A 23152-nucleotide genomic window follows, 5' to 3' on the forward strand; every position below is an offset into this window, starting at 1 on the left:
ATGAGGCGGTGCTGGCCTCTCTGTTGATGTGTTTTTTCTTCCTGTCCCCACTGGGTGGTTGTTATTTCCTGCTTTGCTGGTTAACATTTGGGGCCCGCAGTATTTCTGCCGGTTAGCCGTTAGTTGAGGAAGGACCTTTTGTGGGGGTTGGAGGGGTCCTCTGTTTATTTCAGTGGTCTTCCCCGTTGCGATGGGCTTGTAAGTGTTTTGGGCCGGGCGCCTTTTTGGGCCTGCTTTCCTCTCTCTGGTCTCTTTCTGGCTCTGTTATCCACTTGATCAAAGTGGGGTGGTTTTGCTTGCACGAATCTGGTGGGCAATGAGCCCCCTTAACCCATTGCTTTCTTCTCAAGTCCTGGATCAGTACGGAGCAGTGCCGCTTGTTCCTTTCGTTGGTCCCCACCCTTGTGTAGCAACCCACGGGTTCCCCGCTCGTGTGGTTTGATTCTGCCTGGCGTCCAGTCTCGCTGAATCGGGGGACGGTGGTAATTGTGTCTAGTTCCTCGCTCCCCGCTGCTCTAGCTATTGGGTTACCGTTGGTTTTTTTTCATCCCCGTGGGTGCCCCCTTCTGATCCCGTCCTGCTGCTTGTGTCTACTGCTGGGCCCCTGGGGCTCCCCCGTGTGCTGGTTGTGTTTCTTCTCTCTGTGTTCACGTGGCACCCCCCTGTCTTGCTGGGGGCATGTGGGGGTGGTGGTGTAGGTGATGGTGGGTGGGGGATTGGGCCTGCACCTTAACCTGTGCAGTTCTGCTTGTGCCCCAGGGCCTGTGTCCGCTGCTCTCAATGTCGCCTCCTCCGCCCTGGCGACGTCCGATGGACTGAGTTGTTCGCTCCTGCGGTGGTTATTGTCACTTGATTCTCCTGCTGCCTCTGCTCCCCGCCGTCTATGCGTCTCGCTGTGCGGGTCGGATCATCCCAGCGTTTGGCCGGCCCTTTGCTGCGTTGAGTGGTTTTCACTGCTGTCATTCTGCCATTCGCTGTGTACCTCTGTTCCTCTTCTCTGATTGCTATGCCCGGGCAGAGGTGTCCTCCCCGCTGCCCTCAGGCGCCCAGCGTGCTGCGTGGCAGATGTGTGTCTCTTCACCCTTGTTTGTTCTGCTGCCGAGTGCTAGCGATAATTCTCATTTTATGGCTAATTTCCCTCACCTAGTGAGTCCCTCAGCAGCTTTGCTGGATTTCTGGGGTTTATTTTTTCCACCTGGTAAGAGTGCGAGCCTTTTTCCCACTCTTACATGTGTTTTGCCATGTGTATTTCTACTGTTTGTGCGATCTTGGGCTCTGGAGCTACACCACTCCATGAGCCCCACAGCACCTTCCGTGCAGTGACACAGGGTTCTCTTTGAGACTTCCCACTGACTCCATTTTTCTGGGGCTGACTACTGTCCCCCAGAAACGGGTATAGTTGCCATTTACTTTATGTAGTCATTTAAAACTGCAGACCCAGTACACCCCATCTTCATGGAGTACTGAAAAGGGTTAATTCCTATCCCTTTTTGTCTGTGCCTCTGACCTTTATTTTGCTCTCTTAACACTAAGACTTGGCCGGTGGCAGTGGTAGCTACCCTAACTTTTCTACCACGATTATAATATATAAACGTGGTACTGTTTTAGGCTATTATATTAGCCTCAAACCTAAACCCGCTTGACCAAATACTTTTTATTTCGGCTCCGGTTGGGTTTTATCACCATTTCTTTTTGTTAAAGTCCTTCTTGTGTTTTACTTTGCGCAGCAAACCAGGTTTGCCTCCTTTGTTCGCCGACCTTTGGCGGGCTTCTGTCCAGAAGCCCTCCTTTGGCGTCTGGGTGTCTAGGTGGGCTGAATGTGAGGGAGGGGTATAGTCACCCCCTGCACAGGGTCTCCTTGGAGACCCGGGTCACACTTTGTATTGATTGGCTGAGGTGGTTGTCCCGTTCGGACAACCCCCCTGCTGAGTGTATGACAGCCAGGCAGTATGAATGGGAGATTTTGGCATAAAAGGCAGGTCTCTTGAGCTGGAAGTCAGTCGCCACTGGAACTGTAAGGAAACAAACAGAAGAGGAGAAGACAGCTGCTGCAACTCCCGAGTCCTGGTGAAGCCCTGCTGCAGTCCTGAGCTATCTACCCTTCAACGACAAGAGAAGATCCAGTCCGTAGTCTTCTTCCCTTGAGCCTGGTGGGATCAACCAGCTCACCTTCCACAGGCAGAGGATCCTCTTCTTGCTCAAAATCGCGGCACACAGCTGTAGTGGTCCGGATAGCCATCTGAAGAGCTTCTCCTGTTTTAAAGGAGCCCACCTTTTATTCACTGTTGCTTTTGTTGCTGCTGGCTTCATCCCTAGGTAGTGCGGATCGTTCCAGACGTCGTCCTTCTTGTCCCCACGACTGAAGCTTCAGGAACCGTGAGTCTGCAGGAACAACTGCCGTGGCACCAGCTCTTCATATGAATACGGTACTGTGTCTGACTTCAAGGAACTAGGGTTGAACCCCTTTTCTCCTCACCAAGGGCTTGCCTTATCTTCCTTCCCTCTTATAACTTTTGCTTCCCTTTTGACAATATCCAAGTACTCCTGGCAATCTCGAATCGTGAACTGTTGTAACCTTGTGATCCTCGACAACAGGACCCCCTGTCCCATTGACACTGGTGCAGGCCTATCGACTTTTATCTACGTTTTAGAAAGTGTCTCTTGATTCTATCTGCCTTGACAAAAGTATTGCATTTTTGCCCCCAACTCTCTTGTGTTAATTCATGTGCTAAGTGTGTTTGACTACGGTAACACTTCGGCTCGCGGGTACGCTTCTCTTTCGTAAGACCGAACTGTCATTACTGTCAAAAAGTGATTGCGTAATAACCCCCGGTAACGTCTTTGTTACACAACACCGGTCTGTCAAATCCAAAGGTACTTACCTTGAATTATTCTGCACAAGGGGAATTGGTTGTGTGTAATGTATTTGAAGTGTGGTTTTAATTTAATAGAAGTGAAGTGTTTTGTAAACATATGGTTTAAAATAAATGAACTTTTACGTTTTAACCAAAAACCTTGAGTCAGTGTTTGCTTGAGTCACAGTAATTGTAGTCCTTTGTGTAATCTCTACTACTGCTTATTTGTTCTTGAGATACGTCTGGCTGCTCCGCTACTGCTACCACTCTAACTGTGTAGTACAGTCTTGTACCAAAATTGTACTACCACCTGTAGTCTTAATCTTGTGTAGTGTTCCCTAAGGGCACTGCCCAGGATTCTGCCTAACACCGAGGGGGAGTTGTTGCCGGTAGGCCGGGGGGTTGGGGGGATGAGGCTGTGCGCTCCAACTCCCTCTGCTGTCTTTTATTGCGGCCTGGTTTCCCCTCCATCTCCGGCATGCCGCTTCACACTGCCACGTATATTTCCTGCTTTTGGTGTCTGGAGTGCTGGGCTTCTGCAAGGAAAACTTTGGCTCCTGGTGTCGCTCTCCTGAGGTGCCTGTTTCTCGCACCTATCCGCTTCATTGGCAGTCTTCTCTGTTGCGGCTCGGGGGCATACGGAGCAGCGTCTGTGCATGTCTGCTCCCTGCGGCTGTCATCTTGAAATCCAATGTAGTGCTTTCAACCTTACCACCCAAACATTTCAATCTTTGGCTTCGGCAGACATTAGGCTAGTTGCGTGTAAGAGGGCCTTCTTGGTCTTTGTATGTTCAGCCAGGCTCATTAGTGACCTTTCAGACTATGCCGGCCTCCTTCCCAGAGACGACTTTCACAGGGATAAGGTGGTGCTTAGGTAACATCCTTCTTTTCTCCCAAATCTGTGATCTCCAACAATCTGGTGGTAGTCCTCCAATTTCTTTACTTCCCCTTTGCCTGAGGCCAAGCAGCCTGTCCATCTCATGAATGTTCACCAGTCTCTCAACTGTTCCGTTGATTGTACACAAATGTTTAGAAAAAAATGACGATATATTGTATTTGAAGGCTACCGACCAAGGAGGAAGCCTTCCAAAGCATCAATCGCTTGATCATTTGTTTTTTGTATTTCTGATCCTACAAGATTCATGGGAAATCCCCTCCCTAAAATCTAGATTTTCCCGGGGCTTAGGGCAAAGGGTACTGCAGTGGCCTTCAAGAGGCAAGTCCCTTTGGTCCTTATAAGTAAAGCGCCCTTGTGGGTATTACTGCATGGACACTTGCTCTAGATTGAGTAGGTTTGGTCATTTTGTCCAGCAAAACCTTCCTGGATCAGCCTTTAACCCTCAAGGGTCATGCTTGGTATTCCCACATGCATATAGTGGTGAATACACTGAATGCAGGAGAAAAAAAATCACTTGCCATATAGATTACTCCTGTTGCTCTGTACTCCTATTTACCCCTCCCATTCAATATTCCAGTTTCCTTCTTACTTTCACCCTTCCTCTCCCTTTTAAAATTGTAACTATTGAGCCTGACTGGCGTGAGGGGATGCAGGGATAAAGGGTCTGATGCCTTTTGCTGGTAGGGTCAGTTTGAGGGACCTACTTGCTGACTTTGCTCCTAAATAGAAGTACTTTTGCTGTATAAAAGGCTCCTGTCTCATCCCTATAGGATGGACTCGCATAAGTGAGAAGGAAAGTAGATGGGAGTATAGTAGTCAACACAGTGAGTAACTTTTTTTATGTTCAGCAAGGAGGCAGTTTTGTGACCCTGCGGTCCTGATGCCTGAGGGATATTGGGACCTGACTGATTGCATTCTGCCTGCTGTACTACACAATGAGAGCCACCATAGCATGCAGCTCTAGAGTGTGCACAGGCAGGTGCTACATCTGAGTCTGGTCCGATGGAAGTCCCACCTGCAAGTCCGATGCACTATGTCCTATTTAATTTGCAGATGAGCTGCTCCTTATTTATTTCTCATAGGCACCATTATTATTTTCTGACTCCCTTGGTTTACCTCATCCCACCTCATAAAATGGTGAAGAGCAACATTATACAATCCCTGCCCAAAATAGTTTCCGACAGGAAAGACATCCCGGCAATGTCAAAAGCTTTTCCCAAAAGAACAGTTTATCAGATATCTGACAAAGTATCCACTCTGAGAGCTTAGGTCCTAACAACCACATATGATGTGCTATGGCCACTAACTATTGTGATCCCTCATCAAAATGTGCCCTCTGATAATCCTCTCACCTGGTAATTTTCCTCCTTTGATCAATATGTGAGTTGTCCAGGATAGTTTTAAGCTTTCTTGAACCACTCCTAACCCAAGAGAGCTATTCACTAATATAATTATTAGTCATTAAATTGTCCCGAAGATAAGAAATGTTGTCATCAATAATTTTGTTAACAGCTGTTTTAAAATGTTTGTGAATTAGTAATGGATGATGACAATCATTCTGTAGTAGTTAGTACCGTTTATGCTGTGGTGATTTCAGTTTTATATTGATTTTTAATATTGGTTTGCATTGTTTTTTTATTTTCTGGGGTCTTGTCCTTTGACCATATTCTTTTATCTAGTCCAAACTTAGTTAAAGGAAGGTTTAGAGTGTTCCTCTTCTGATGGGGGTGTTACGTTTATGGGTGAAAGATTTTAGTGTAGCTATTATCGCAGTGGTTTCTTGTTAGAGAACATTCTAGAGGGTGACCTTTGACGGTGGGCCAATAGTATAATAGGAGTCTGGAAAGCATGTTGGACATCAAAGTTTTACAATGTTCTGCTGTTAAAGAGTTTAGCTGATCAAATACACTTAGTTGAGTATCTTGGATGAATGAGCAATTCCTTAGGGAGAGAAAAATGTATATCGATCAGTACATTCCACAACGATAGTGGAGGTAATAGATAAGTGTTTTTAGAAACGGTCCAATCTAGAGCATGACCTTTTTCATGAATTGGGTATAGCTTAGTCTAAAGCAGTGTGACCTAGTTTGAAGTTTTATTTGAGTTGTAATTCACACCCCAGAGATTAAGATCTCCAAGTCAGAGGTATGGTTGGGTTGTTGTACTTAATTTGTGTAAGATCCGTTGAAATTTGATTTTTACATTGTAATTTATTAGCTTGTAGGAGATAGAGTGCGTGGTGCGCAGTGTGAGATCAGGCTTGTTCATATTGCATGTTAGGTTTCCCTTATCAAGGCATAAAATAAGCAGTGCTGCATAGCAATCCGCTATGCAACTCTGTCAGTTTGCTAATCAAATGCACACTTGTGTAGCAAAGATAGCTATTTAAGTTGCCCTCTTCAATGAAAGCACAGCACACCCTACATTCCTCTCTTGCCCTATGTGTTCTCTTCCCCCTTTTTTCTCTGTTCACTTCAAGTCCTAATGAAGAGAAAGTGCAGCAGTAATAATCTCCTCCACTCTTAAGTGCTAAAGGCATGTGTGGGAGTGCTAGGCAAGAATATATTTTTATTTTTCAAATAATTGCAAACCAGAAATAATTGGGATGCCACTTGTATTAAGCATTCTGTATGCTGTCGTGCAAAGACCAGTATGTGTCAACTTTATATGTTTTTTAAAAGACAGTCATGCAATTCCATTCCCAAAATGTAGGTTGTTAAATAATGCATGATTAGAGTATTGATACTGTAAAACACTTCATCATTTCCATGCTTTACAGTAAAGTTTAGGTTAGTGTATCTAAATTTCATTGTGTCAACTAAATTTCATTTTGTTGGAGAAGATGCATCATATTGACGAGTCAACGCTTTTGAAAATGTACATGATCACACGATGAAATGTTTTTGAGGGCAAATGTAGTTCTGTAACCTGCAGGTTGCTTACATCTTGCAACTTGTGCTCAACCCATGCGCGTACCCATACTCCTTGACTTTCAAAATTATCATCCAGTTGCTTCATACCAGGTACCATGAAAGTGAGAGGACCTCAAACTACAATGTTCCACCTAGTTTGCCCAGTTATCTGCCTGCTGCGCAGTCCACTGCTAAGTCTCTTTCTGGCCTTGTACATAATGAATAAACAAAGCTTACTAGATGCTGATCAATTGTTCAATCCAATCTGTACATCTACAAATCTATTACAATACCAAACACTGTAGTTAGCCTCCAGAGCTCGCATTGCTTTAGGATTATGGCTGTATTGTATATTACCACCTGCAGGAGACAGCTGGCCAAACTGTTTTCAGAGCCTTTTTATCATATGTATTTATTTGTGTCCATTCATGTAGCTAATCTTTTACATTGTATAGACACTCAGCTGTGGCTCACAGTCTTTTTGCTCACTTGCATAGTCGTGTACATTTTATGACGGGCCAGTAGCATTTGCAAGAGATGTTTGAAACTTTTATGTAACATTTGCAGTAAATGTCAAACAAACGTTTTACTGTGCATGGCTGGCCTCTGGGTGGCATCAGTGTGCCAAACAAAGCGTGTTTGTAGTGACATGCACCATTTTACACTAATTGCATTTTAAATTTGTTATCCTCTATTGCTGTGGGACGAGTGCATTTCTCTTAGGTTGAATAAGTTACTCGACCTGCAGGTCTACCTTAATTATAAAGAATTTGCAAGGCCTGACTCCTCTAATGTCTTATTTCAGCGGTATGCAAAAGTGCTGTATTGTTGCTTATTTAATGTCTTGGGTACGAATAACCTCTGATGACATCAACCATATTAGTACAAAATTGCTAATCAAATGGGTCTGTTTGCTAATCAAAAAAATGTTAATTAGCAAACTCTGCTAATCAATTTTTGAAAACTAATTTATGCCTTGCCTATCCGTATTTTGTGCTGTTTTCTTTTATGTGTTGCCTCAAATATCAACCAGCCTATTTCGTAGGTTCCTGATCATAGGCATTTGCTCAAAGATGGCAATTCTGGGCTTTGTCACAAAGACACTTTGTGTTATTTTGTTTTTTTTTTACTTATTTTTTTTTCCCCTCTTGTAGGCGGACACCTTAAAAGAGAGATATCAGAAAATTGGGGACACCAAACGGTCAACACCAATAGAAGTACTTTGTGAAAACTTTCCAGGTAACAGTTGCAGTCAGGGAAGATCAAATACTTATCTTTACTCGTGTAAAAACTCATTTGGTGTACCTAGATATATATTACTGAAAAAGTAACTGACTTTGTTCTATGTGACAATTTCAAGAAAATGATTGAAATATCAGAGAAGGAAAATCGTTGTTTAATGCACTGTTGCATCAGCCACCTGCATTTAATGTGTGAATTACTGCACAACAGTTTGTTATAGCAACAAAACAATTATTTTCTTAGTATTGAAAAAGTGCTTGCTTTTTTATGGTGGTTTTATTTATAGTGGTTACTTTTTGTATCAAATGCCTTAATAAAATAAGATCTATTGTATTGTTATCCTGTTAATGAGAAAGGGAAAATATATTGGATAATTTCATTCTAATCGTACACTCGTAGTATTTTGATCAGTTTTTGTCCAGATATTTGTAGATAAAATGGAGATATAGCTTCACAGTCCCTTACAGTATTTGTTATCACCTAAGGAATCTGTTTTTCTGGAGTTGCTTGCATATTGGAAATGTGTCACTCATTTGTTTGTTTGCCTCATCGCCAATGCAGTGAAAAAAGTACTTTGTTGGTAGTGCTTCCTAGTGTCACATCAGGTAAAACCCAAAGAGAAAGAGCAAGCTTAATGTTTGGCCAAGCTGAAGATGGGGCTCATTTTCTTTTCTGTGTCGCATCCTGCCTTTTCCAAGATGTCACTACATGGATACATTGATCAGTATGACAGATGGCATTATTAACAATTTCAAGGATGATTGTTGCCAAATCTTTCAACACTTGCACAGGATATAAAACATTGTGGCGTAATTCAGTGTCTTGTAAAATCTCATAAGAATGACGTGACAAAGTTAATTTCATATACAGCAAGCAGTATGTAATGGTTATGTCGTCCACCCAGTCTTTATTCATATAGAGAAGACCTTCTTTGAATCTTCCATAGTGCTATTTTCCCCGACACTGTGTTCAGAGTAGGAGAAAGACCAACCTGCAAATAGGCCAAAGGGTTTCTTGAAAGTCCACCTGACCTGCCTAGTAGTAAACCAAGTGAGCAACCAAGTCCAAACTCTTAGGGTATGAGTAGGGTGGTTAAGGATACAATATAATAAAACATTCTAACATACAATAATGTAATGCCCATACAATATGCTAGTCAAAATACAGCTAACTGCATGTGCAGGAAAATGGGCAGTGCAGATTACGGCTAGGTAAGGGCGTGCATTAGAGTTGTGTGTATTTTGTATCTGCCCTTACCAGATAGATTTACTGGAAGACTTGAGGATCAGCTGTGGCCTCTGGGTTGCAAAGATGACCAGTTAAGAATGAGAACTATCCCAAAGTCAAGTTTATTCTAACTAGATTAAGTCTCGCATTCAATGCTAGTTTGAAAACAGTAATACTGCCATAGCGATTATGAGAAATCAACAAAAAGCTGACAAGACTTTGTATATAGTTAAAACGTTTTCCCCAGCAATAGAGACAGCCTCTGCTTTGGCCTTCATGTTTCTGCTGACACGCAAGTTGGTTTTCCTTGGGGCCCCTGTATGTTGCATTGTACGTTGTTGGGCTGTAAATAAAGTGACTTAATTGTGCGGAATGGTGCAACACTCTAGTAGCTGACTTTACAGTTCAAGATGCGTTATTATTTATAATGTGCACTGCTACCATGGGAAGCAGTGTCGTTGGTCCAGCGGTGCAGGTCAAGTGTATATTGAATTTCACTATGTTAACACTTGCAGCAATCTAGCTGTTGGATATCGCCCTATTCAGAGGGGATCTATGAGGCTGAGAATCTACCTGAGACTCGGGGTTATAAGAATGTGAGCCAGTTAATGTTCACTCTAGCTCAGTGATTAACTTATGCGGAATTGTTTTTTTTTTTCTTTTCATGCTTGACATTGATGGGTGGAAGACATCTTTGTCAAAGGAAATGAGGCCAATTGTTAGTGAGTTAACCGGTATATTGCTTCTGACTTGTGTTTTTCAGGTCTGGGAGCAAAATGGAAGGCAAGCTAGCAGTTGTAGTTCTGATATTGAAGGAATATTGGGGTACTTGGGAGTCGTTCTCGGGCTTTACAAATGGAGCTCTTGTTTTGGAGATTGTGCAATCTGTGGAGGTATTTGACTTTCTGGTTTCTGTTTTCTGAATGTCCTTTATCTGAAGCACTGGCTGGGCGAACAAGTCTGCAGTTTGGCAGTGTGTTGCTTGCAGCTTTGGCACTGCCTGGGAGGGAAGCTGGGTGAATAGATGAGGGCAGCACTGTGAGCTTCAGCGCTTTTGTCAGAACCTTGCCCTCTGGGAGATGAGGAGAGCAGGGTTCTCTTGTGGCTTTGCATTTCTGCTTTTTGTGCTGGCAGGCCCATCTCCAGACCTTTGGCCTAGAAGTCTTTGCTCCATGATGTTGGTATGTCTTGTGGAGGCTTGGAAGTCCTATCCATTGAAGGTTCTCATGGGTTTGAGAGGGACTAGTGGGGAATTGCGTGACAGGGCACTGAGGAGTCAGTGTTGCCACATTGGTGGTGTGGAGGAACAACATGGGCGCGAACACATGGCTGACATGGAGGAGGAGGCATGGATTGGCTCACGGAGCCTCGCTAGATATATGGAGGTGGGTGAAGCAGGGGACATGTGTCACAGTTCTCCGGACCTGGCTGCTGTTCGGTTGTTGAATGCTCTGTGGAACTACATCAGCGGGGAAGTCCAGGTTGGTCTCTTCCCAGGCTTGAGTCTCAGCAGTGTTGGATCAGGAAGCCATCTTGCAACTGTGACATATCTACAGTACTCGTTGCCTGGCTGACTTCCTGACCCTTAACCCAATTGCGAGGCAAGCCTCATGGAAATTGTTTTTTAAAAGTGGACTCCAGGACACCCAAAGTAGCCACTGGGCCTTCCTTGTGGCTCTGCTGGAATATTACAGTTGCTAACATGCACCTATAGAATAGGCTTGTCATATTTCTTGCGAGCGACTGAGCATTGTTTACTGTCCAATGATATATGCTGTGATGATGTTATCAGTGTGCTCTAGTTTCCGGTGATTATGTAGGTCGTGTTATGGGCTGCGGAAAACAGTAAGGTTCAGAGTTAAGGTGGTGTATTTTACAACACTTTCAAGGTTTTTGTTGCATTAAACAGTCATCTTAACCTCACTTCAGGGTTTTCACTTAATTTCCAGGGCTTTTTTATGCTATATCTAATATCACCTGTAATGTTTTTTTATTTTCATGGGATCACAGAGGTCATATTCAATATTAACAGTATTCTAAGATGGGCACCATTGGATTTTTCCTCATTATAAACCTGTGGCCCACTGGGATCACATTGCGATAATGAAGTACTGCGACAAGAGTGCCTGCATTTTTTGGGTTAGTATGCATTTTGACACATACCCCTTGTTCTTGTGAGCAAACATTGTGAGATTTTGCTTTCTAGCAAGAGCGCAGTCATTTTCTGGTTACGCTGGAACTCACTGTTAGAAACACGTCACGTCGCTTGTGAATACTTCATTTTTTTTTTTTTAAAACATGTTTTTATTATTTTGTAAGTGATACAAAAGGTAAACAATCCCTCAACTCCCCATCCCACCTCCCCCGCCCTCCCTCTTCCGGAAGCATAGTCATTGATCCAAAGATCTCGCTGCTAGTTACTAGGTGAATAAGTCAGAGATTTTTATAGAGTGCTGGCACCACTGTGCCATGTAGTCTGACTGGAGATATTCTAGCACTCCACCCCATTCTTTTATGAAGGAGCCATGAGTTCCATGGAGATTGTGTGTGATTTTTTCCATGGTCATTTGGGACCAGACCTTGTGTAGCCAGGTGAACAGCATCGGTGAGTCCCTATTTTTCCATCCCTGTGCGATAGTTGCCCAGGCCGCAATGAGTAGGCTCATGAAGCATTTTCGCTGCGCCTTGGTGAGTGTGTTGACTTTGTGGTCCGTGAATCCACAGAGCCAGGTTTTCTCTGTGTACCGGTCCACTTCTGGGAAGATCTTCTTCAGTTCGGCTATTACTCCTGTCCAGAAGAGTTTAACCTTGGGGCAGTCCCACCAAATGTGTCTCCACGAGCCTGCATCTGTACAGCCTCTCCAGCAGCGGTTAGGTGTAAGTGGGAACATACTATTTAGCCTCTCCGGGGTGTAGTGCCATTGCGTGACGATCTTAATCCACATTTCTTTGGTTTGAACTGCTCTGGTCAGTTTGTGGATATCGGACCACAACGACTGCCACTGCTGTGCGGTGATGGCTGTCCCCAGCGTTTTTTCCCATCTTTTCATGTATGCCCACTTGATGTCTTCTCCCTGGGTATTCATGAACCTGTAGAGATTGGAGACTAGTTTTCTGTCTCCTGAGTTTGTGAGGAGAAACTTTTCAAAGGCGGTAAGTTCTCTTGTCGCCGCATGGGTGATCTCAGGCGTGATCAGCCAGTGTCTAAGCTGCTCATATTTGTACCTGTCCGCATTAGTGAGGTTCCAAGTTGATTTGCAGTTGGCAAAGGATCTCAGCTCCCCGTCCACGAACATCTCCCCTATTTTCCTGCATCCAGCTTCCTCCCAGTTCCCATAAGCCCCTTGCTCAGTCCCCGGGGGGAACTGCCGGTTTCTACAGATTGGGGTGAACGGGGCCGTAGTCGTGGTAATGTTCTCTCGCCGTGTCTGCTCATCCCAAGCATTCAGCGTGGTCTTCATGATCTCACTAATGCGCAGATTCGGGTGCCTGTGCTGCTTAGGTGTCCATAATAAGTCTTCTAGTGGCGTTCTGGCGACCGCCCGGTCCTGTGTCACCCATATCGTTCGTTGATTATCTCCTAGCCATTCTCTCAGAATCCTGAGCTGGGCCGCTTGGTAGTAGTTCTTAAAGTGTGGGAGTGCTAGGCCACCTTCCCTGATGTTGGATGTGAGGGTTGTTCTGGATACTCTGGGGGGTTTCCTGTTCCAAATGAAGGATGAGACCGACTTGGCTAGGGCTCTGAAAAAGGAGTCTGGGACCCCAACCGGTAGGGACTGGAAGTGGTACAGTGCTTTAGGGAGAATGTTCATTTTTATCGACTGTATTCTCCCCCACCAGGAAATATTTAGGGGATTCCACCTCTCTAGATCTCTTTGAATCTTGGCTAGGAGTGGGGGATAGTTCTTGGTGTACAAAGTCTCTACCTTGTGAGTCAGTGTTATCCCCAAGTATTTTATGCCCTCTTCCGCAACCTTTATGTCCATGTGGTCTGCCTCTCTACCCAGTGTTACGCTGCACCCTGCCAATATAAGCATTTCTGATTTTTTTTTATTTATTCTTAAGCCAGAAATGCTCCCAAATAGCTCCAACAGGTGGAGCGCCGCTAGGGCTGAGTGGGTGGGGTCCTCCAGTGCCAAAAGCATGTCATCCGCATAGGCTATAACCTTGTGTTGTTTCCCCGCCATCTCAATCCCTCTAATTTGATCTGTTTCCCTTATTTTGATGAGTAGGGGTTCCAGGAATAGCGCATACAAGAGTGGCGAAAGTGGGCAGCCCTGTTTCGTTCCCCTGGATATTTCCACCCTCTCTGTAATTTCTCCGTTTACCGCTATCCTGGCTGAGGGGGAGGAGTAATTGGCTTTGATCATGTTAATATATTGATTCCCAAATCCCATGTGCGCCAGAGTTTTAAAGAGCATTGACCATTCTACACGGTCGAACGCCTTTTCTGCATCTAGAGAAAGTAGTACTGCTGGGGTGCGGGAGAATTTTATTTTCTCTATAAGGTGGACTAGTCTTCTGGTGTTGTCTGTCTTCCCGGGATGAAACCCGATTGATCTGGGTTGATTAAGGAGGGGAGCAGTGGGGAGAGCCTAGCCGCTAGGATTTTGGTGTAGATTTTTGAGTCTAGGTTAATTAGGGCTATAGGTCTGTATGAGCCCGGGAGGGAGGGATCCTTCCCTTGTTTATAGAAAACCAGAATTTTTGCCTCGTTCATAGATGGAGTGACATTCCCACTATCTTTGAAGGTGTTTAGAAGTCTAGTGAGGAATGGGGAGAGGATGTCTACATATTTTTTATAGAATGTGGCTGTGAAACCATCCGGGCCGGGTGCTTTGTTGAGCGGGAGGCTCATTATCGCCTTCTTCACTTCGGTTTCGGTTATCTGGGCCTCTAGGTCTGCTCTGGTTTCTTCTGATATTTTCTGAAAGGGGATCGATGCCAGGAAACTGTTTTGGTCAGCTTCATTTGGGTTCTCTGTGGAGTACAGGTTCTGATAGAATTCCCTATATCCTCGGAGCTCGTTAGCGATTCCCCGTTTGCATTTTTGACTTTCTTGATGGTCGTTGCGTTCCGCTTCGACGAGAGCAGTCGGGCGAGAAGTCGGTCTGCCTTGTTGGCTTTGATGTAGTATTTCTGTTTGAGGTATAGGAGAGATCTCTGGGCTTGTTTGCTTCGGAGATGTTCGAGTTGACCCTCTGTGTGTTTGAGTGTCCGTTTTAGGTCTCTTGTGGGGCTTGACATTAATTCTTCCCGGATATCCGACAGCTTCTTCTCCAGTTCTGATTCCCACTGCCGTATTTGTTTATCCCTGGTCGCTTTGAGGGCTATTAGATGGCCTCTGATTACTGCTTTGGACGCCTCCCATACTGTGCTCAAGGGGACCTCCCCCGTGTCGTTATGCTCAAAGAATTCTTCCATTTTTTCCCTTATGGATTCTCCCATCACTGGGTCGGATAGTATTTCTTGTGGGAGTGTCCATCTCCATAATCTCCTTTCGTTCCCCGGAGTCGACAGTTCCAGCCAGATAGGTGCATGATCCGACAGTGAAATGGGGCCCAGCTCCAAATCCTGTATTTTTCCCAGGATCCCCACTGACACCCAGAAGTAGTCTATTCTAGACATTGTGTTGTGAACGTGTGAAAAGTAGGTGTATCCCTTGGTTTGGCCTTTATGTTCCCTCCAAGCGTCCCACAGGGCCATGCCTTCCATCTGTTTCCTCAGACGCTGAGAGGGGGCGCTCTGGTGGAGGGGTCCGCTTGCACTTCGGTCTGATTGGGGGTGCCAGGCCATATTTAGGTCTCCACCTATTATCATTTCCCCCTTCGCGAACCCCTCCAGCCTCCCCATTGTGTCCCTCAGAAAGCCATCTTGGCCCGAGTTTGGGGCGTAAATGGATGCCAGTGTCATAAGGGTGTTGTGCAGTTTGATATTGGCAAAGACATACCTTCCGTCCTTATCTGAGGTTTTGTCGATCACCTTTACTTCTATATTTCCTTTCACAGCGATCAGCACTTCCGCCTTTTTTTCGGCTGCGTTGGATTGTGCAATTATCTCCTATCCTCTCAGGCGGATTTTCCCCCTATCTTGAGCTTTAATGTGGGTCTCCTGGAACATTAGCACATCCGCCTTTTCTCTTCTTAACATGATCTCTACTTTTTTCCGCTTCACCGGGGAGTTCAGGCCCCTTACATTTAATGTTACAAGTCGAATCTTCCCCATTTCAAATAGTCTGATTGTACCAGTGTAGAGCTCGAGTTGTGCTTCCCCTTCTTGCTTCCGGAAGATCTGCCCTCCCCTCCCCAACAATAAACAATTCCCCCAACCATAAACTTTGTTGCAACTTTACACCCGAGGAGGGCACGGGTACCTAAGGTAGCTCTGGCGTTCCGCCTATCGCTCCCAGCCCTCTGTAGGCTCGAGGTTAACTTATTGGGGAGTCCTAAACCCCTCATTGTTCCTTGATCTTTATGTGGGTTGTTGCAGCTCCGAGCCGGGCCAACTAAGTCTGTCGTTTGCGACTTCCATCATTGGGGGCCGTTCCATGTGCTGTCTTCAGTTATTGGGCCCCGGGTTTTTGTGCTTTCATCTTTGCATCCACTAATTTGTTACGGTAGTCCCATCCCGACCCCCTCCGCGACGTTTTCTTTTCTGTCGGACCATTTCCCATCCCCTCGGCCTGTTGTGTGGTTCCCCCATTTTCCTGTCTTTTCTGGCTGAGGATTCCCTTGGCTGGATGTCCAAAATGGATAGCCCCTCTTCCATGGTGGTCACCCTCCTTTGTTTCCCTTCCCAGTCGAACAGCAGACCGAAAGGGAATGTCCATTTATATTTTATCTCTCTTGTGACCAGTTCCCTCGTGAGAGGGGCCATCTCTCTTCTTTTTAGGAGTGTGTAACGGCTGATAAATCCTGAAACAGCTGAATGTCTGCCCCATTCATCCTGATTTGATCCAGCTGCCTTGCTCTTCGTAGAATAAGCTCTTTTTGTGGGTAGGAGGACAAAGCCGCCAGGACGTCTCTGGGTCTCTCTCCCGGTGCCCCCGTGCGTCTCGGGCCTACTCGATGTATGCGATCGATCCCCACTGTCTCCGGGTCCTGAGCTTCGATGATATCCCCGAAAACCTCCTGAACAGCTTTCTTTAGGTCCCCGTCCAGGACCGATTCTGGCATATTTTTAATGCGTATATTCGATCTGCGGGACCTATTCTCAAGGTCTTCGCACTGAATTTCTAGGTTATGTGTCAGGCGCACCAGGTGTTCTTGTGTTTCGGCGCGCTGTAGGGCCTCCTCTTCTGCGTTTTGCACTATCTTTTCTAGGGTGTCAGTCCTTTCCTCCAGGTTGACAATGTCATGTTGAACTCCTTTAATTGCCTGTTGCATATCCTGTTTAATAGCTGCAAACTGGTCTTGGACCGTTGACATTAATTTATCTTGTAGTTCTTTAAACCAGGAGTGCATATCGTCTTTTGTCGGAGGTTGGGCGCCGGGGGCCACGTCCCTCGTCTCGGATGAGTTCGCGGCCTGTTGAGAAGAGTCCTCCTGTATCCTGCTCCTGGTCGACACTGGGGTGTCCCCTGCCCACATTTGTATCAGGTTGAAGTCTTGTTTGGGGGGCTGCTGTGTCTGTAGGGATCCCCCCCCCTCTCCCCTTCGCTTTAGACATGTCTTCCTTTAAATGATCTCATCTTGGAGTCCCTCCGGACGAGCCCGTCCCCTCTCCTATTTCTTTGGCCGGGGGGAAGCCTCTTGTTAGGTGGGCCTTGGCGCGTCCTGCTGATTTCGTGTCCCTTCTTGGGTTGTTTATCGATGTAGGGGGTGACTACTAGGGAGGGAAGGGGGGCGTATAGTCCGCTTAGGTGTGGCGCCTGTTGTAAAGACCCCACGTGTGCTGCAGAGTTGGGGCTCCGGTTAGTGCAGCCCTCGGAGATTGCGCCGCTCTCTGTTACCCTGGGTGGGTCTGTCTACGGTGCTCCGGTTTGTGGCCACCTCCACTTATCTCTCAGCTGTGGGGTGGGGGGGGGGGTGATCCCTCCCCGCTTCGGCCTGGTGGGCCTTCGTGCGGTTTCGCCGCCGGCACGAGGGGGGGGGGGCCTCCAGATTCACGGGGCCCCAGGGGGGCGCGGGGTGCACCAGGGGGGGCGCCTCACCTTGTGGTCCACCGGACTGGGGACCGCCGCTGGATTCCGACGTCCCGGGCGGTTGTGGGAGATCTGCGCCGCGCCCGGCTCCGTCCCGCTCTTCCCGCGGGGTCCGCTGCTGCCGAGGGTCGCCGAGCCCGTTCTTCGGGGCTGCCGGATGTTTGCCCGACCCCCGGGCGCCGCAATGCTGGGGCTCCGTTCCGAGGGGCCTCCCCGACCCTCGCCTCCCCCGCCGATGGCCTCCGCCTCGCGTCTTCTGGGGGGCCTGTGATGGTGGTTCTTGGTGCGCGGGCCGCTCCTTGTCCCGATGGGGGAGGGGGAGTACCGTTCCTCGGCGCTGGAGGGGGCCGATGTGACCACCTCCTGGAGCCCGTGACAGGAGCCGTACCCGGAGCTGTTTGTGGGGTACAGCCGCCCTCCGGCTCGCAGCTTTTAAGGTGCTAATGTGTGGCCCGGCGGGAGCGAGACTCTCTCGCGTCTTCTCGCTCCGGCGGCCATCTTGGAATCCCGAATACTTCATTTTTAATCTACAGAAACTTTGAATGTGCCTAAATGCTACTCTTTGCCCCACATCCCGTTCCTCATATGTCAACCATGGGCTTATTCTTGTAAGACTAATCAAAATAAATACTACCCTTCCACAAACTCTCGAACTACCGAGTTGCAATTGTCCCAACCTCCCCTCACCATCCTTAAGGCAAACATCCGCCTTGCCACTGCCTAATCTAGTCTTAAGCACATGTGAGAATGTTTTGTATCAGAAGGAAAAAAAGGTGGCTTTTCACTTCATAGAACCCACTTCTACTCAAAATGCACATTACGAGATGCATCAAAGATTTTGGTGTGGGTGGAAGCCCGCACTCCACTAATTCTTTTTATTTTATTTTTTAAACTACTGGATGGATTTCCCACCACACCAACAAAATGCACATCTGCACGACTTAAGAGACAAATTTGAAGCATATATGTCCAGCGGTTTAGGCTGTGCGCCTGTACATTAAATGCCTATTTTCATTATCAGAAAATAAATGCAAAAAGTAAAAGCACCTCTTGTTTCAAGCTTTATAACCTTTAAACGGTTGGACAAATGTGTACCAAACTTTCCAGTTTGCCAGAAAACATCAATGCAAAATTGCAGATGCAACACACAAGACAAAAGTTATTATGAATAGAATTTACACAAAGTTGAAGTTTTTTATATTCGTTTTGCACCATAATTATAGGGTGACTTGCGTTGCATATGTTTATATGTAAACAATGTGTAGCCCTCCTTGTTGCTTATCCCAAAGTTTGATAGACAAAAATATATGTATGCATGCAAACAAATATCTCAGTTAATTACATTTCAAAGTCAACCGGGTCAGTTGTACAAAGACCATAAGCAAATCAGGCTTGATGCCATCTCTTTTGTAGATACGTGGCAGGTTGAAAAACGATGGTAGAGGTTGATCCATTCAGAATCTTCCTGCTCTCACTTCTGTTTTGCTGAAGTCACTCTAGTGGGATGACGGTATGACTAGACGTGGGTCCTGAGCTTGCAGCCTAGAGACGAATCCTGACCTCAGACTATTCATAATGAGGCTGAAACCCATTAGGGTTTGCTTGTGGTTTTGCGCAGTGGAATGTGGACAAGCAGCTCAGGTTGGATTGCCCTATTTGGTGTGAGACCAAGCCTGATTTGCAAGTGTTCTTGCCCCTTCTGTAATGGCATGGCAGAATGACAAACCGCGTTCTTAAGGGGGACCCTGAAAAAGGCAGAGTTCGATTCATTCAAAACTTGCAACCATAACTCTTCTTTTTTGCCACCAGGACCTAGGTTTACAGGGTTGTCACTGATGCGGCCTTGCATGCTCTCCATTTCAAACCTCATTGAGGTACACTATTGGTACCCACTCAAAGATGGTCACTTAACATTTTCCAAACAGCAGAGTCAATGGATCTGGGAAATTTCATTGTGGTGGCGTTTTCACTGCATTGTTTTCATATTTTTTTTGGGGGGGATATCCCATATCACCCTACCATTGCCCTCAAGGCTCACTCCCCCACTACCCAACAAATCAATAATGTTCCTTAAGCCACCCTCGGAAAAATAATGCTGCATAAAATGCAATGAAACGTCTGTGCGAGGTGGGTTGGTACCCTGCCAACACCAACCACAGTCTCCCCAGACACACAAACACTTTGGAAGATAGAAAAGCACAAACGTGCATAAGGACATAGTTGACAACAGTTGTATCTTCAGGGCACCTCAGCATCTCCTTGATGCACGTAAGAATGGCATGGAAGGGCCTGAGGCGTGGAGACGCCTTGCAGCAGGGATCCTCTTTGAGCAGTAAGACTTCCAGCAACTGGAAAACCTGGCCGTTGTCCAGGCACACTGGTGTACTTCATGGCAGTTAACAATTTGGCTCCTAGTAAGAACCTATGCGTCTTCCTTGCTAGGCAAAATCACTTTTCCTTATTCAGCCCATTACCCAACTATATTGTGTACATTCATGAAGAGCAAAGGCAGGCTCTCCTGTCTCCAGAATCATCTGTGCACTTTAGTTATAACCTGGACATGTCTTACAGCACCAGTCACAGGCCTTTCAGACCTGCCTTTGCCAATTAAAGACAATAACACCAAACTACACTACAGTGCAGGCTGTGGTCTGGCCGACATTATATTACACAATGGCCGCAACTCCACATTTCTTACCATTTACATTTTGTTAATTATAAAGTAAGTGAACAATACACCACTGAAAAGCGTCTTGCCCCAGTAAATAATTATAGAATAATACGTTTTACAGAACAGTGAGGGTTGCGGTTTCACATTCAAGCAATTTGAAAAACCATAGATATTAGAATAAATCGCCACCAACGGTGAGAAGGGCAGATGCTATAACAAAAGGAAAAAACAGACATCTCAACACAAAAAACAAGCACATTTCTATAGAGGTTTCAGATGCCACATTCACATATGTTAAGGTGCAGTGTTACAGATAGACCACAGGTTTACTGTCTAAGAGAATCAGCACATACACATAATTATGGAGATTGGCCATAAACATTCAGACCATCCTGAAAGCCAACATATTCTGAGGCGTGTGGTGGACCATCAGGAAGTCATTGTTGTACAAACCAAAAAATGGAAGCGAGGTCTCTACCTTTACAGACATTTCCCCCCCTTTTAGTAGCATCAGTGTTGTCTATAGCTAGAGATACCCTACTCCACCACTCACGGATATCTGGGGATGTGCTACCCTTACAGTTGTGTGCATGTGTTATTCTGGCTGCCACAAAGAGATCTGAGATTAGTTGAGCACTTTTTCCGGAGAGCTTATAAACCCCACCCAGTACCACATTCCACAGCAGGATAGTTACGGAATCCATAGGTACATCCACTGCTGTAATGCTCTTAATGTGGGACAATATTTCCTTCCAGCATTGCTGAATTAGGTGACAAGACCGACGTGAGTAAAGGAGCCCATTGTCTGCCCGCAGCGCCAGCAGGTGGGTGGGGGTGCATGTGACTAAGGTGCTTAGGCACTACATACCATTAAGTTAGACGTTTCTAGCTATTTTCTCTCAATTGAGTATAGCAGGATGATTTGAAGGCTCTAGTCCAATCATTAAACCATGTTAGATTGCTGATATTTCTACCAACATTGGTTTCCATGATGTGGGAGAGGCGAGGGGGGGGACCAAAGCATTTACCATTAAGGATCTCATGTAAGGATATTTTCCGGCGGGTGGTCTCCTAGGAAAAGCTCTTCGAACTTAGCGGTCTCCCCTACTCCCGCCAGTTGTCATTTTAGGCGTACCGAGGCAGCTTCGCAGCTGTATGTAAGTGTATTTTGCTGCTTCCGGAAGAAGGAAACATTGTTGGCACTCTTGGAAAGAAAGTACCCGCCCATCTACAAATAATTAATCCTTTGTAGTCCTCCTGCTGTCCATTGCGAAAAGGTTCTCTTTATGAGGCCAGAGCGGTTCAGTAGAGACGGGGTCAGTGGAGAAGGTGTTGTAGATGTATCTCCAATTTCCATTATCCCAGATCATTAATGCTTTGGTGGCAGGTAATACTGAGTCAGGGTAGGGCTTGTTTTTAACAAGGATCCAGCACCATTCACTTTATGATGCCCACAATCCCTCTCTCTCAATCCCTATCCAATGTTTCTGGTCAGCCAAAGGGCTGGATTCAAGGATGGGGTAATGGTGGGAGGCGTAATAATATCTTTCCAGTTCGGCGACTCCTGGCTCTACATTAATTTTAACTGCTATCATAGTGAACTGTGAGACTGGAACGAGAGAGAGGGGGGGGGGTGGGTAGGGATGTAGCTGAATTATGAATGCAAAGCAGGTGGTCTGCATTAAGGGCTAATATGTGGTGGACCGGGCCTATCTTCATAAAGGGGTGATAAGGGGCAGCGTTGACGGGTGCCTCTGGTCAAGGGGACCAAATCAGATAAGTGACCATTCCTTTTAATCCTTGTTGTGGGGTGTAAATAATACATCAAAACCTATTTAACAACAAATTTAGCCCAAAGCTATGTAACACCTTCCTAGAGTACGACCAGCCAACCCGGTCAAAGGCTTTCTCAGCATTCACCGACAATACTGCCTTGAGGGGTAATATACTTCCATGCGCAGTCTATGATATGGATGTCCCTGCAAATATTATCATGCGTCTTTCTACCGGGAATAAAACCTGTTTGATCGATATGGAATAATGATGGCAGGATGGAAGACAGCCTATTTGCTTGAACCTTAGATGCTGGCATCATATTTCAGCACTGCGATGGTCCTATAATGGGTACAAAGAAAAGCATCCCTACCCGGTTTCAACAGTACAGACAAAGTGGATTCAGCCTTGGATGGAGTAACCACTCCCTCCTTCAGGAAGCTGTTAAGTAAAGTGACTAGATGTGTGAACAATGAAGCGGCCACATGCTAGTAGAATGCGGCAGAGAAGCCATCTGGGCCCTTCGCTTTGTTCACTGCTAAGCCCCTAATAACCTGCAGAACTTGATATTCGGGTTTCCAGCTTCTCCAGGTCCTGTGCAGAGATCTGAGGGAGCGCTGCTTCTTGCAAAAAGGTATGTTGTAGATCCAAATCGAGATTGTCCATGCAAAATAATTCTCTGTAAAATTGAGGGAGTATGGAGCCTGCCTTCCTCAGTGTGTCACCCCTACAACATCCCTGAGTGGATAGTGTTGCGAGTTTGTGGGGCCCTCAATTTGTAGGCTAAGTGACATGTATCCCTATCAGAAGTACTGAAGTAATGATATTTAGTTTGGAGCAGTTGATAAGAGATTTTCGAAGCCCAAAGCGCTTTCAATTCAGCCCTGGCTTCCTGGAGCTGTCGATATACCCCCATAAGAGCAACGCTGTTTATACAGAGCTTACAAAATACAAATTCTCCCCTCAATATCGATCTGATGGGCCAGTAGAACCTTCTCGAGCTTTCTCTTTCTGTGAAGCCTGGTTAGTTAGTTCTCCCCTAATAGTGGGTCTAAAAGCCTCCCAGACTGTTGCAGAAGACATACCTGCCATATAGTTCTCTTGGAAAAATTGGGATATCCAGGTCGAGATAGCGGCATTAAAGAGGATATCTCAGAAAAGGGAGTCATTTGTTTGCTACATATATGGTTTATGCGGTTGTTCGGGGTCCCAGGAGATTATCATACAACCCATAGAATGATCCAAAACCGATGCCGATTCATTCGATTTGTGACAGGAGGGAATGTGAGATTAGGAAATCTAGTCTAGAATATGTACGGTATGCATTCAGTGTAGGGTGTGTAATGAAGGCATGGTATCAAAGTAAGACAGACACAAGTGATCATTGTTCAAGGGTGTTTATTCAGTTTCATAATGGGTGAGATAAATGCA

The 23152-nt window shown here is 45.9% G+C and overlaps 1 protein-coding gene across 3 annotated transcripts in view; it reads left to right on the forward strand.

The window, feature by feature from the left end:
• CSNK1G3 (casein kinase 1 gamma 3) overlaps window positions 1–23152 on the forward strand; it is a 1399476-nt gene that overhangs the window by 849662 nt on the left and 526662 nt on the right. For all 3 annotated transcript variants that reach the window (XM_069625586.1, XM_069625585.1, XM_069625587.1), the window contains one exon: window positions 7820–7904. In XM_069625586.1, the coding sequence (XP_069481687.1) occupies window positions 7820–7904 (85 nt within the window). The remainder of the gene's footprint in view (window positions 1–7819; window positions 7905–23152) is intronic.

Source organism: Ambystoma mexicanum, chromosome 6p (assembly GCF_040938575.1).
Source record: "Ambystoma mexicanum isolate Mex_15411 chromosome 6p, UKY_AmexF1_1, whole genome shotgun sequence".
NCBI lineage: Eukaryota > Metazoa > Chordata > Amphibia > Caudata > Ambystomatidae > Ambystoma > Ambystoma mexicanum.